Here is a 13,223-nt window from a genome sequence, read left to right on the forward strand (position 1 = left end):
AAAATGAACTAAGACTCTGAGAGATAAAGCTGTTGCCCAGTGAGCCTTCTTTCCGCCCTCCAGACCCACTGTGCTAATTCCCTCTTCTGATGACCTAATGATTCTGAGCTTGGCAAAGCTCTTATCTCCCAGCTTTCCCAGACCCAGTGTTCCAGGAATGTGACCCTTTGCTGCAGCAGCTGCTGGAGGAGGGCAGAGGGGGATGGGCTGGAGGTTGAGCAAACAGAGAGGCAGAAAAGGCATTTCCTCTTCTCCAGTCCCCTCCCTCCCTGTCTCTGCCTCTCCCTCCCTTCCTCAGGCATCAGAGCGGAGTCCTCAAGGAGAGCAGAGTCCTCAGGGAGATCAGAGCCCAGCTCGCCAGCCACTGAGCTAGAAGCCCCGTCATGGCAACCCGGAGACCCCTTCTCATGCTGGCCCTGCTGGCATGGGTTGCTCTGGCTGACCAAGGTACAGGAGGGTGTTGGTGGTTGTCTGGATCTATGTAGGGTGGGCGAGGGTGGCCCGGGCTTGGCGGGACCGACTGATACCCCTTCCTTATAGACTCCTGCAAGAACCGCTGCACTGAGGGCTTCAACCCCGACAAGAAGTGTCAGTGTGACGAGCTCTGCTCTTACTACCAGAGCTGCTGCATAGACTACATGACTGAGTGCAAGAAAGGTGTGTTCAGAGCCCAGGTGGGTAGGCTTGGGTCCTCCCTGCAGCTGGAGACTCACTACCCTCCACTCTCTCTGCAGTGACTCGTGGGGATGTGTTCGTCATGCCGGAGGATGAGTACGGGGTCAGTGACTATGACGAGGAGAACAAAAACACTACCACCATGCACCCACAGCCGGGGGGGCCCTCCACGACCCCTGACCTCCAGGCCCGGCCTGAAGGGAATCCTAAGCAGCCACCTGTTATGACCTCAACCTCTGATACCCTTGATCAAGGGGCCTCTGAGACCCTAGCAGAGGAGGAGCTGTGCAGCGGGAAGCCCTTTGATGCCTTCACTGACCTCAAAAACGGTTCCCTCTTTGCCTTTCGAGGTGATTCCAGGGGCAGGTCTTGGGGATGGGGGTCTGCCCCACAAGCATCCCCACTCTCACACCACCTCCTCCACTCTAGGGCAGTACTGCTATGAACTGGATGAAAAGGCAGTGAGGCCTGGATACCCCAAGCTCATCCGAGATGTCTGGGGCATCGAAGGCCCCATCGATGCTGCCTTCACCCGCATCAACTGTCAGGGGAAGACCTACCTCTTCAAGGTGCCAGGGGCTGTGGGTCAGGGTAGAAAGCATGTAGGAAGGGTTTGAGAGCTATTGCTCCCAGGGACAGGGTGGATAGGAAGGCCAGACCTGGGCCCTGCAGGACTTTGTGGGGGCTCTGTGAGCACAGGGCAGTCCCAAGACTCCAGGTCCTGGGCAGTGAACCTGGAGCTGGGAACGGCTGCCTTAGGGCAAGAGACTCTGCCTCATGCCCAGTCAGCACCCGCCATACCTCCTTTCACCTTCCCTATCTCTTAGGGTAGTCAGTACTGGCGCTTTGAGGATGGTGTCCTGGACCCTGGTTACCCCCGAAATATCTCTGACGGCTTTGATGGCATTCCAGACAACGTGGATGCAGCCTTGGCCCTCCCTGCCCATAGCTACAGTGGCCGGGAGCAGGTCTACTTCTTCAAAGGTACTCAGGGGGTGGATGGGAGTCTGGGCAGGTTTCGGAGCAGTCTCAGATTCCTTTCACACTTCACTGGGGACAGGCCTAAGCCTGTGCCTAACCCCTCCCCCACCTCATGTTGGGAGCTCCTAACTTCAACAGCCTCTGGGATCTCCAGTCTTGCTCTGGCCCAGCCCTCCTAATGCCCACCATCCCGCTCCTCAGGGAAACAGTACTGGGTGTACCAGTTCCAGCACCAGCCCAGTCGGGAGGAATGCGAAGGCAGCTCCCTGTCAGCAGTGTTTGAGCAGTTTGCCATGATGCATCGGGACAGCTGGGAGGACATCTTTGAGCTTCTCTTCTGGGGCAGAGGCTCTGGTATGGAGAGAGGGCAAGTCTTGCTTCTCCTTCAAAAGGACTGGAACCCCTGGGTAGCGGTAGAGCCAGGCTGGCTGGAGGGGGTTGTTTGTGGAGCTATCGATCAAAGGCTGTTTGCTCAGGCTAGACTTTGCTTCTGTTGATCTTTTGGGGGATGCTCAGCTCCACCGGGACCCCACACCTTGGACTTTGTCTAGCACAGCTGGGGGCATAGCCAGCAGAGGGAGAGGCTATGGCTGAGGAGTTTAGGGGGCCTAGGGTTGAGACACCATGGAGGCAGCGCAGGGGGAAGGGCATTGGACGGAGAATCAAAGGCCTGGCTGCTGGGCTCTGCCATTAGCTGCTGTGTGTCTTTGGGCAAGGTGCAGCACATGAACTCTAATGGCCCTGCTGGAGGGGGCAAGACTCAGACCCCCAAGACCTCTTATTCACCCCTTCCCTGCCACAGCTGGTACCAGACAGCCCCAGTTCATCAGCCAGGAGTGGCACGGTGTGCCAGAACAAGTGGATGCAGCCATGGCTGGCCGCATCTACGTCTCAGGCATAGCACCCCGCCGCTCCTTGGCCAAGAAGCAAAAGTTTAACCATCGCAACCGCAAAGGCTACCATTCACGCCGAGACCGCAGCCGTGGCCACAAGCAGAACTCCCGCCGGCCATCCCGAGCTACCTGGCTGTCCTTATTCTCCAGTGATGAAAGTGACTTGGGAATCAGCTCTTACGATGGGATGGACTGGCTTGTGCCTGCCACCTGTGAACCCATCCAGAGTGTCTTCTTCTTCTCTGGAGGTAGGAGCCCCTGCCACCCGTGAAGCTGGCCTAGCTTGGGTCTTCCTTGTTGTCCCGGGTCCACAGGGGCTGAATACAGGCTGCAGGTAGTGATCACAGAAAGCCAGGCCAGAAGTCCTTAGCTGCGTGGTGGATATTTACTTTTCCTTCTGGAAGAGACCCTAGACTTTCTTCTCAAACAAAGAGTGGGCAGGACCTGGCTGGGCCTCACACACCCTCTGCGTTCTTCTCTTCCAGACAAGTACTACCGAGTCAACCTTCGCACACGGCGAGTGGACACTGTGGACCCTCCCTACCCACGCTCCATCGCTGAGTACTGGCTGGGCTGCCCAGCTTCTGCCCGTCTGTAGGAGTCAGAGCCCACACGGCTGGGCCCTCTGTAGCTCCCTCCTCTAATCTCCTTCCCCCAGCCCAATAAAGGTCCCTTAGCCATGAGTTTAAGACTACTGTCCTGACTGGGGTGGCCACTTCCCTGCCTGGGTAAAGGAGAGGAAGCCAGGCTGTCAGAATGGGTTGGCGAGGGGGACAGAGAAGGGCCTCGCTGTGTCCAATCCATGTTGGGCTCAGGACCTGTGAACTGAAGTTTGGGGCTAGAGAGGGCCTCCTGAGAGCTACCCTTCCTCTTGAGTGAAGCAGCCCCCAGTAACCCACCAGCAGCTAAGCAGGCACTTGAACCCTTCTGATGATGACAGAGTTACCAGGCTACCCTCCCTGGGTGAGGCTTTCTTTGCCCCTTGGAATTGACTAGGGTCTTGGAGGAGAGAGAACGGGCAATAGGTCGTGGGGATCTAGCTCAGCTTTTTTGTCCATGCTGATCTGAAATCACAGTAGCTCAGGCTCCTGAGCACTTGGGGAACCAGTCACCGTGCTTCCCCAAACCCACCCCTAGGGTGAGCCTTTCCTGAAGTCTCTGTCTAGGGTCTGGGATGGGGAGCAGCAAGACCAGGAGAGATAGCAAAGGGCAGAAGCTGAAGGGAAATTCAAAAGCACACACTTCTCGTAGAAAAGTGGCCCAGATGCCCAGGAGTTTGAGGCTGCAGTGAGCTATGACTGTGCCATTGCACTCCAACCTGGGCAGTAGAGTGAGACTCTGTCTCTAAAAGCAGAACAAAACACACACCAAAAAATGTGGAAATTTTTGGTTGGGCATTGTAGTTCATGCCTGTAATTCTAGCACCTTGGGAAGCCAAGGTGGAAGGATCGTTGGAGCCCAGAAGTTTGAGACCAGCCTGGGCAATATAGCAAGACACCATCTCTACAAAAAATAAGTTAGCTGGGCATCGTGGTGCGTGCCTGCAGTCCCAGCTACTTAGGAGGCTGAGGTGGGAGGATCGCTTGAGCTTGGGAGGTTGAGGCTGCAGTGAGCAGATATCACAACACTGCACTCCAGCCTGGGTGACAGAGAAAAATAAAATTAAAAAAAATTTCAAAATTAGAAAAGAAAAAGTGGCTCAGAAGATGTCCAGGGAAGAGAATACTATACAAATAAACATCTTTATCATCTTTCTTAGAACCCCTCAACTGCATCTGCGGAACCTCTTCTGGTTCCAGATTCAGAATCCCAAGAAGTCCATCTGCCTCTTGAGGGGCCAGAGGGAGAAAGGGTTAGATGCGGGCAAAGCTCTAAAGCAGACCTAAGGGCAATCTGGTGGTGACATCTGTTCCCCAGTCCTGCCGACAGGAGGTGGCTCCCACTCATCCCGTTGTCACTCCACGATCCTTCTCATCCTGGCCTGCTTCACCAGCTCAGTCCCCAGTTGTGGGAGAGGACTCCACCCCCTCTCCCCTGAAGGCAATCAGGTCCAGAGCACTGAGGGCTCCAGATGGGACAGCCAGTGCCCTGGGAGAACTGGAGAGATGGTTTTCTTTGGCTTCCTGGAAGGAGCCCTGGGAGGATCCTTATGAAGTATACTATTTCAGGTACAGACTGCCAGAGTTTGAGGTTTGAGGAGGAAGGCTGGGTCCAGTTTCCTCTGTGAGGCTCTGGAGGGGCAGGGGCTACACAATTTGCCCCGCCTGTATCCTCATAAGCCCAACTCGGCCTCCGGCCTCCCTTCTTTCCCCTGAGACTTCTCTGCCTTGCTTGAACTTCTCCCCTCCTGGAGGCAGGGACAGCCACCCTGAGCAGGATACAACCCAAATGGAGGAGTCTGGTGTGGGCACTGCCCTGGCATGGCCCTTTGGCTCCTTACCCTCTGCCAGCGCCATGGCCAGCCCTATGGATGCATCCCCAGCAGGTGATCTGATGGGGGAAGTGTGAGCAGTGTGAGGACATAGGGCACCGTGGGATGAGGGAAGGCTGAAGAGGGGTGGGAGTAGGGACGGACTTCAGGGTTAGTTGACGGTTTTGAGGCTGGGTGGAGGCTCTTGCAGGGAATCCCGGCTTGATCCCCTGCAGGTGGTGCCAGCAGGTTGGGTCCCCACCAGAGAAAGTGGACCGCCTTCAGCAAAGGGCAACTGCTGGAGGTGGAGAGGGTGTTTTCAGCATGGCCCTACTCTGACATCAGTACCTGTGAGCACCTGGCCCGGGTCAATCATCTTCCTGAGGCCAAGATACAGATGAGCTATGACCACTTATAATACAGCCAACTTCTGGGCTTGGCCCACAGCCCCTTTGCTGGGTAGCCTGCCTTCAGGTTGTTTCACCTCTCCCTGGCTGGATGGGATGCTGGGGCCAGAATAGACCCCTTCTTCTTTCCTAGCAGGTGTGGGTCCAGAACTGCTGGGCCAAAAGAATCAAGAACAGGAAGTCAGGAAGTCTAAGCCCCAGGACAGAGTCCCACCAGAGCTCCTGTTCTCTTCCAGACACTCTCCAGCTGCCCTGGGATCCCCAAAGGCCAGGCCTTCACCCTCCAGTGGCACACTTCAGCGCACCTCAGTGTGTTGACACACCTCCTGTCCAGCTCCTAGCTTGGGTCCACGGCAGGGCTGGGAAGGGGCTAAAGCTGTAGCCCCATAGGAACTGGCTGGGGCTTCAGCGGTCCACCCTTCTTTAGAGCAAGCTACTCCCCAGACGTCACTAGGCAGCCTGTCTGACCTCATCTATGCCTCAGCCATTGCCACCAATGTGGACCACTCCTGGTCTTGGTCTAGAACTTGCAAGACCCCTCCTCAGACTCCTGTAGCCCACCCTGCCCCTCCTAGGATTGAACACACTGGAAGTGGATCCCCTGCCTCCACCTTTTATGCAAAGGAGTTCCCTATGGGAAGGGAGTTTAGCTCAGGCATCCTCCCTTACACAGGCCTCCAGGCCAGCCTAGATGCAGGTCCTATGCAGACTGGGGTCTGACTCCTGCCACCCCACACCCTGGCCCCTCTGGGGCATATGCCCATCGTTGTGGCAGGAGGTACCTTCAGAAGGATGAGGTGAGAGCTGTTTTCCTCCACTCATCAGGCCTTGTCCCCAGTTCCTTCTCACCATCTGATGACCTCCTCCCTCTGAAGGGGCAGCCTCCTGTCTCCTGAGGTCTCTCCAGGCCATTACCTTGCTAACTGCTAGGTGAGCTAGGAGAGGAGAGTGTTGCTCCTAATCTAGACTGCTGGAGAGAGCCACCTTCTTATGGGTCAGGGCCCCCTCTCCCGACTGCCGACCACCTGGACAAATTAATCAGAACTATGAATCTGAAGAGGGAGTGACATTAAAGTAATAAAGCAAAGATAGGAGGCTGGGGCTTACGTTGATTTAATTTTCACAAAGATCAGATTGGTTGCCCTCTGCCGTGGGGCTGGGAGACAACCTGACAGATCTGAGATGCAGGCAAGTGTAGCGGCATTGGGTTTTGGTATCACCATCATCTGTAATACCAACTAATCTCCAAATAAAACCCGAACTCTGTAACTTAATCTGGATTGTTGTGCTCTGCAAATGAATGGGGCCAAGGGCCATTTGCCATGGCAATTCATCTCCATCACCTAATCCCTAAATAGGGCCAGGTTCCACACAGATGCTTGGTGGGAGGTATTACCTAAGCTTCTGCTGGGATTAGAGGGATAGTTGATTGAAGGGCTTAGGGCTCTGACTGACAGGCCCCGGGGAGATGAGAGCCTCTGCTGGCACCCCCTGCTCCTGGTCCTACTGAGTCTAGAACACTCTAGTTACTTCCACCTCTGGAGCTGCTCTGCTTGAGAGAGAAAACCATAGTGTTTGCAGTCTGTACTGTATTCAAATCCTGACTCTGCTATGTAACCATGGCAACTCTGGAACTCCATGTGACTAAAAAAAGGGGATATTTGTTTGCTCTGTTTGAGGTATAAGAAATAATGTAGGTAAAGGCCTTTACATGGTGCGTAACATATTGCAAAAAACCCAGTAAACGCCAGTTCCCACTCCAGACAGGCCCTAAGAAACTGAGGAGGCCCCAAACTTCTTGTTCTTCCTGCCTCCTGCCAAGCAGTCCCTGGACCCAGAGTGCACCAGAGAAAGCAAGGCATAGCGAGGCAGGACTGGCTACATGAGAGATCCCCGCTTCTACATGCTGAGGACAGGGCATTTGATTCACCGCCCCCCTTTTCTTTTGAGACAAGGTCTCACTCTGTCATCCAGGGAGACTCAGCTTACTGCCAACTCTGCCTCCCGGGCTCAAGTGATCCTCCCACCTTAGCCGCCTGAGCAGCTGGGACTATAGGCATGCGCCACCATGCCAGCTCATTTTTGCTTTTTGTAGAGATGGGCTTTTGCCACATTGCCCAGGCTGGTCTCAAACTCCTAAGCTCAAGCCATCCTTCTGCTTTGGTCTCCCAAAGTGCTGGGATTACAGGCATGCATCACCAGGCCTGGCTAATTGTTTTCTATTTTTAGTAGAGATGGGGTTTCATTACGTTGGCCATGCTGGTCTTCAACTCCTAACCTCAAGTGATCTGCCCACCTCAGCCTCCCAAAATGCTAGGATACAGGCATGAGCTACCTCACCTGGCCCAGTATAACTTTTTTTTGTTTTGTTTTGAGATGGAGTCTCGCTGTCACCCAGGCTGGAGTGCAGTGGGGCAATGTCGGCTCACTGCAACCTCCGCCTCCTGGGTTCAGGCCATTCTCCTGCCTCAGCTTCCTGAGTAGCTGGAATTAGAGGTGTACCACCATGCACGGCTAATTTTTGTATTTTAGTAGAGACAGTGTTTCACCATGTTGGTCAGGCTGGTCTCAAACTCCTGATCTTATGATCCAGCCACTTCGGCCTTTCAAAGTGCTGGGATTATAGGCATAAGCCACAGTGCCCGGCCTCAATGTAGCTTTTTAACACAAATTTTATACAGCTCAGGTTACTGGAAACACTGTAAAATGCCACGTACTTTTTCTTCGCGCAGCTGACACTTTTCCCAACTAACAGAAACTCAAAAACATTGTAGAGGAAATGTCTACTGAGTTAATGAGTATATAATTTATTAAAACAGAAAAGTGCTTTGGAAAAGTAAAAAAGATGACAGGAGTACATACAATGATCAAAAGAGTGAGTCTACCATGATGAGCAGACCCCGAACAGTTAGAACTATGGAAATGGTTGTGCTTTGTTGTCACAGGAGTTAAAATAAGAATCCCTTGGATACAACAAATATTTATTGGATAAATAACTAAGGTGGACATCCTTTTCAGTGCATTATACAGATTCTATCATCACACCACTAAGTTCTCAGAAGTTAAACATTACAAGACTTCAGGAAAACATAGGTGTCTTTGGCTCCATGTAAAAGAGGAAGGACCACTGGTCAGTTGATCTCTATGAGTCTGTCTTATCTTCTGGAAAAGGGGCCTAATACCATTTCCTTTTCCAAAAAGGTAGCTGCCTTGCTTCCAGTTCCACCATCCTATAGCAACCCATCTTTCTTTTATTTGATGTCTGTCCTCTGATCAGTTCCTCTTCCAGCAGAAACTGGAGAAAGGGGATCCTTTCTGTTTTCCTGGAGGCTTCTGAACTCAATTACAGGTCTGCATTAAAAACATCTGGAGAAAGCTGGTGATCAGTTTGTACATATGGACAAGTTCAAGGCAGTACGGTCTACTTCTGGCAAGGCCTGGATTCCATTGCTCCTGATGGAAAAACCCTATTCCCAGCAGTGTCTAGAATGGACTGGAGAAGGCAGGTGGGTACCGGATTCAGGAAAAGGTACTGAGAGACCAAGATCAGTTTTTTCTGTTTTAAAGATGTATTATCTCAATCTCCTCCACTGCTCCCTTTGGAAATTCACAGAAGACTGGGCTCCCCACAGAAACAGGAGGTGGCCTGGGCTGGTCCTCTGACTAACTGGAGCTGAGTACAAAAAGTCTGAGGGGTTGAGTTGGCAACTGGGAATTGGGAACCTGGAGCCCCCAGAGTCTTCTCCAGGCTTGATGATGAAGCACCAGTTACAGTTCTCCCAGCTCGCCTTCCATTGCCCGCACCATGACATACAGCTCGGCCAGACCCACCACTGAGGCGACGATCAATGCAGCCAGCACCCGCTGGAGGTGGGCAGAACCAAGATTAAGGGATGCAGGCCAACACCCAGCTCTGTACCCCCAGCACCTTTAATGAGGATGGAGAGCCCCCTATCTCCCTCTAAGCTGGGGGAAGGGAAGATAATGTGGCTTCTTCTGGGGTTATTACCTACCCCCTGCACCCCCATGACTGCTGGAAAGCTCCAAAGCTCCCCTTGTTAACAGCATAAATATCTGTTCAATACCTAACCTGTACAAGGCACTTCACATAGGTTCTCCCTTACCCACTAACACCCCTACCTAGGGCACCCTGCACTGCCCAGTGCCTACTCACCGAGGCCATTTCTGTGAAGATATATTGGCTTCCAAGGTAGGTGCAGACGAAGGCAGCTACCACCGTGACAATGAAATTGAAGATGGTAATGACCAGAGCCTTCAATGATCTCACTTTGGGGAGGAGCCAGAGAGGAAACCTTTAGTTCAACATTCTCTGGGAGGTGCTCTTATCTCATGGCTGCCACCCCTACCAACTGGGTTCCAGCCAAACAGCAAGCCTGAGTGTCATAACCCATCTCAGGAAAAGGCTTAAGAAGCCTGATCTCTCAGTACCTCACCTTGCTTCCCCAGGTCGCTGAGAGTCCCACCATGCCTTGAATCCTGAGAAAAAGAAAAAGCAGATGATTTCAGAATAGAAGCAGCTCAGAGAGCATCCATTTGTCAGTCTGGGCTCAGCCCTCTCTATTGCCCAATACATTAACTCTGCCTTCTCCATGGATTCTTTTGTCTCGAACCATTTTGACTCTTTTCTGGACCACAGAGCAAACATTTCAGAGAGAAGACATAGGCTGCCATTACCCATCTACTCCTCTCCTGTTCCAGAGTAGGAGCATGCCAGAGAATAGTAGGGAGTCCTGTCAGAAGAAAGGCTCCAATGGCCGGGTGTAGTGGCTCACCTTGTAATCCCAGCACTTTGTGGGGCCAAGGCGGGTGGATCACCTGAGGTTGGGAGTTCAAAACCAGCCTGGCCAACATGGTGAAACACTATCTCTACTAAAAATTAAACAACTAGCCTGGCGTAGTGGCACATGCCTGTAATCCCAGCTACTCAGGAGGATGAGCCACGAGAATCACTTAAACCCGGGAGATGGAGTTTGCAGTGAGCAGATAAGCCGCCACTGCCCTCCAGCCTGGGTGACAGAGTGAGACTCCATCTGGAAAAGAGAAGAAGAAAGAAGAAGAAAGGAGAAGGGAGAAGAAGAAGAAGAAGAAGAGGAAGAAGAAGAAAGAAGAAGAAGAAAGAAGAAGAAGGAAGAAGAAAGAAGAAGAAGAGAGAAGAAGAAAGAAGAAAGGAAGGAGGGAGGAGGGAGGAGGAGGGAGGAGGGAGGAGGAGGGAGGAGGGAGGAGGAGGAGGAGGAAGAGGAAGAGGAAGAAGAAGAAGAAAGCTCCAAGACTCATTCCCACTTTTTTTTTTGAGACGGAGTCTCACTCTTCTTGCCCAGGCTGGAGTGCAAGGGTGCAGTGTCGGCTCACTGCAACCCCTGCCTCCCGGGTTCATGCAATTCTCCTACCTTGGCCTCCCTAGTAGCTGAGATTACAGGTGACTGCCATCACGCCAGGTTAATTTTTGTATTTTTAGTAGAGACAAGGTTTCATCATATTGGTCAGGCTGGTCACAAACACCTGACTTTAGATGATCCACCCACCTCAGCCTCCCAACGTACTGGGATTACAGGTGTTAGCCACTGCGCCCAGCTGACTCATTCCCACTTCTTCTTCTTCTTTTTTTTTTTTTAGAGACAGGGTTTCACTATGTTGGTCAGGATGGTCTCGATCTCTTGACCTGGTGATCTGCCCGCCTTGGCCTCCCAAAATGCTGGGATTACAGGCGTGAGCCACCACGCCTGGCCCCACTTTTATGATATTTAAGAATTGGTCACCATCTCAGTGTTGGGGGCCACTGGAGCTATCACTGCCCATGGGCTTCTTCCCCAGAGCGGCCTCTAGCTTGGCCCACAGTTTTCGGGGTAGCTGCTCATGCTCCAGCTCCCTGCCGGGGCTCAGTGAATGAGATGGGAACTGTATTTAGTTTGTATGCAGAGCTTCTATGGTCCCTGAACAGTATATACACCAAGTTTCCATGTTTTTTTTAATCCTCTGTACCTTCTTCCAGTGCAGGGTCCTACTCTGAGGGGCTACTTAGTCCATGTGCTGAAGAGCAGGCCCTTACCTGACAAGTGACGTTGCGGGTGATCCGCTTATATTCCTCATTGGCCAGCTGTATCTTAATCTTCTCCAGCCGGGCAACTAGTTCTGGGTTCTGAAGCAGAAAAATCAAATGAGAAGAATGATATTCCCAGCTTGTTAGAAAGCACATCACAATCATTGGTTCCAGGGGAAAAGCACTGCTAAAGGTATCAGGAGACCCATATACTAGTTACAATTCCACTGCTTTGAAAGTGTTTGCTTTTTTTTTTGAATCTTAATTTTCCAAGCAGTCAATGGGGAGGTCAATATCTGGTTCCCCCAGGTCCCAAAGATTTAAAAAACAAATTTTCAAACCTAAAAGTTGATTTTTAAGTTCAATGTATCATCAATAAGCCCAACTCAGTCAATAACTATTCTCACAAACGTATCCCTTACATACCCGTGGAGGCTTCACAACTTCTGGGAGATAGATTTCACTGCCTTCTAGAAGTTCATGGAGGTATAGTTTGGAATCTGAGAAGAAAAGGTTTCACAAACGCAGTGATCCACAAAGCTGAGGATGAAGGGTTAAGATCAAGAGGGGTCTAGCTCTTCTTTCTACCAAAATAAAACATGGCCCTCTCTACATTAATTCATTTCCAGGATCATTTTCAATTGAAATGAATTTAGGATGATTCTACATAGGTATCTCCCAGTGTTGCGCTGCTGACTTTAGCTATCAGCTCTCAATTATCTTGTCAGTGTTAAAACTAGCAGGTAGTCCATTTACCTGTGCCTTCGGATTAGATCACTTCTGCGGCCACACAGATCTTCCCTAAATACGTTTAGGTCACAGTGATGCTAAAAGCTCAGAGGACATTAATACTAAGCAATCTCTTTTTAAGGTCCTCTCTAGTTGTAACAATTAAGCCATCTACTCTTTGCACTTCTGGCTAGTCTATGTTAATTCTGGCAAAAGACCTTATGTGCCAGTTCGTCCTATTCCTTCCTTTTACAGATAAGGGAACTGAGACCCAGCAAGCAGAAATGTCTCCTTCAAGGGATTAGTGACATAGCTAAGACTAGAACTCACATGCTACTCCCAGGCCAGATCTTTCGACACAGCTTTTCCCATCCTATCTCAAAAATAAGACAAAACAGAACTATCAGATTTTGCCACTCTTGCTTTCGAGGTGGAAAGAAATCCAGATTCTTACAAGGAATCACTATGCTGAGCTGATTCCTAATGTGGAGAAAAGGGAAGAGACAGAATCTGTGATATTAGTATTTAGTAAAAACCTAGACTTTCTCAAGAGTCAATTGGGCCTAGGTGTGCCTGGAAGTGAAGGGGGGCTGTCAAAAGAGCAGAAACTGCATAAGCAAATTTGTCATCCACGAGGAATTCCCACGGGAGGTTAAAAAAGTGGGTGGCCCTGGGATTTATGAGGTGACTTCGCTTCTCTAGATGAGCGCTCCACGGAAGAAGGGGAGGGACAGGAAAAGACCTCAGAAAGGAATCGATCTGGAAACAAGGAGGCGACCCCGGACTGGAGATTGGGGCTCACCCCTTTCTCTCAGGTGCTGGTGCAGATCCCGGATCAGACGGAAAGAAACCAAGCGTTGGGGGACAATGGTGCTATCACCGCCCATGTGCTTCTTCCCCACAGCGGCCTCTAGTTCGGCCTGCAGTTTTCGGGGTAGCCGCTCACGCTCCAGCTCGCCGCCGGGGCTCAAAGCACATACCAACCGCTCGCCCGCTAGCAAAGAGGACGCCATAACTAGCCGACTCTCGGGTCAGGTGACCCCAACCGGGACTTCCACCTGCCGCGCGCC

The 13,223-nt window shown here is 51.7% G+C and overlaps 3 protein-coding genes across 3 annotated transcripts; 2 read left to right on the forward strand and 1 right to left on the reverse strand.

The window, feature by feature from the left end:
• The first annotated feature begins 237 nt into the window (after positions 1 to 237).
• On the forward strand, positions 238 to 3,232 carry VTN (vitronectin). Its single transcript, XM_003931414.4, has 8 exons — positions 238 to 447; positions 541 to 657; positions 735 to 1,025; positions 1,105 to 1,244; positions 1,503 to 1,659; positions 1,858 to 2,010; positions 2,459 to 2,797; positions 3,035 to 3,232. Exons 1-8 carry the CDS (start codon positions 384 to 386, stop codon positions 3,145 to 3,147), a joined length of 1,374 nt encoding a protein of 457 aa, XP_003931463.1. The 5' UTR covers positions 238 to 383; the 3' UTR covers positions 3,148 to 3,232.
• A 1,756-nt stretch (positions 3,233 to 4,988) lies between these two features.
• On the forward strand, positions 4,989 to 6,086 carry SEBOX (SEBOX homeobox). The gene is given in 4 exon segments (XM_003931519.2): positions 4,989 to 5,034; positions 5,196 to 5,353; positions 5,500 to 5,635; positions 5,638 to 6,086. Coding segments are annotated over 4 exon segments (774 nt in total). The 5' UTR covers positions 4,989 to 5,003.
• A 2,048-nt stretch (positions 6,087 to 8,134) lies between these two features.
• VMA12 (vacuolar ATPase assembly factor VMA12) lies at positions 8,135 to 13,211 on the reverse strand. The gene is made up of 6 exons (XM_003931415.3): positions 12,956 to 13,211; positions 11,851 to 11,924; positions 11,434 to 11,523; positions 9,821 to 9,863; positions 9,541 to 9,653; positions 8,135 to 9,230 (listed from the first exon to the last, which is right to left on the reverse strand). The coding sequence occupies exons 1-6, from the start codon at positions 13,164 to 13,166 to the stop codon at positions 9,135 to 9,137; spliced, it is 627 nt and encodes a 208-aa protein (XP_003931464.1). The 5' UTR covers positions 13,167 to 13,211; the 3' UTR covers positions 8,135 to 9,134.
• Between the last annotated feature and the right edge of the window lie 12 nt (positions 13,212 to 13,223).

This window comes from Saimiri boliviensis, chromosome 17, assembly GCF_048565385.1.
Source record: "Saimiri boliviensis isolate mSaiBol1 chromosome 17, mSaiBol1.pri, whole genome shotgun sequence".
Lineage (NCBI taxonomy): Eukaryota > Metazoa > Chordata > Mammalia > Primates > Cebidae > Saimiri > Saimiri boliviensis.

What these genes read in the sequence shown, in the direction of transcription:
- VTN (XM_003931414.4), top strand. Translation starts at nt 384, where the DNA reads ATGGCAACCCGGAGACCCCTTCTCATGCTGGCCCTGCTGGCATGGGTT. An exon ending in CTTCTGGGGCAGAGGCTCTG is followed by an intron (nt 2,011 to 2,458) that starts GTATGGAGAGAG and finishes TCCCTGCCACAG; the next exon opens with CTGGTACCAGACAGCCCCAG. An exon ending in TGTCTTCTTCTTCTCTGGAG is followed by an intron (nt 2,798 to 3,034) that starts GTAGGAGCCCCT and finishes CTTCTCTTCCAG; the next exon opens with ACAAGTACTACCGAGTCAAC.
- VMA12 (XM_003931415.3), bottom strand. Translation starts at nt 13,166, where the DNA reads ATGGCGTCCTCTTTGCTAGCGGGCGAGCGGTTGGTATGTGCTTTGAGC. An exon ending in CCAGCACCTGAGAGAAAGGG is followed by an intron (nt 11,925 to 12,955) that starts GTGAGCCCCAAT and finishes TTTTCTTCTCAG; the next exon opens with ATTCCAAACTATACCTCCAT. An exon ending in CCCGCAACGTCACTTGTCAG is followed by an intron (nt 9,864 to 11,433) that starts GTAAGGGCCTGC and finishes TCTTTTTCTCAG; the next exon opens with GATTCAAGGCATGGTGGGAC.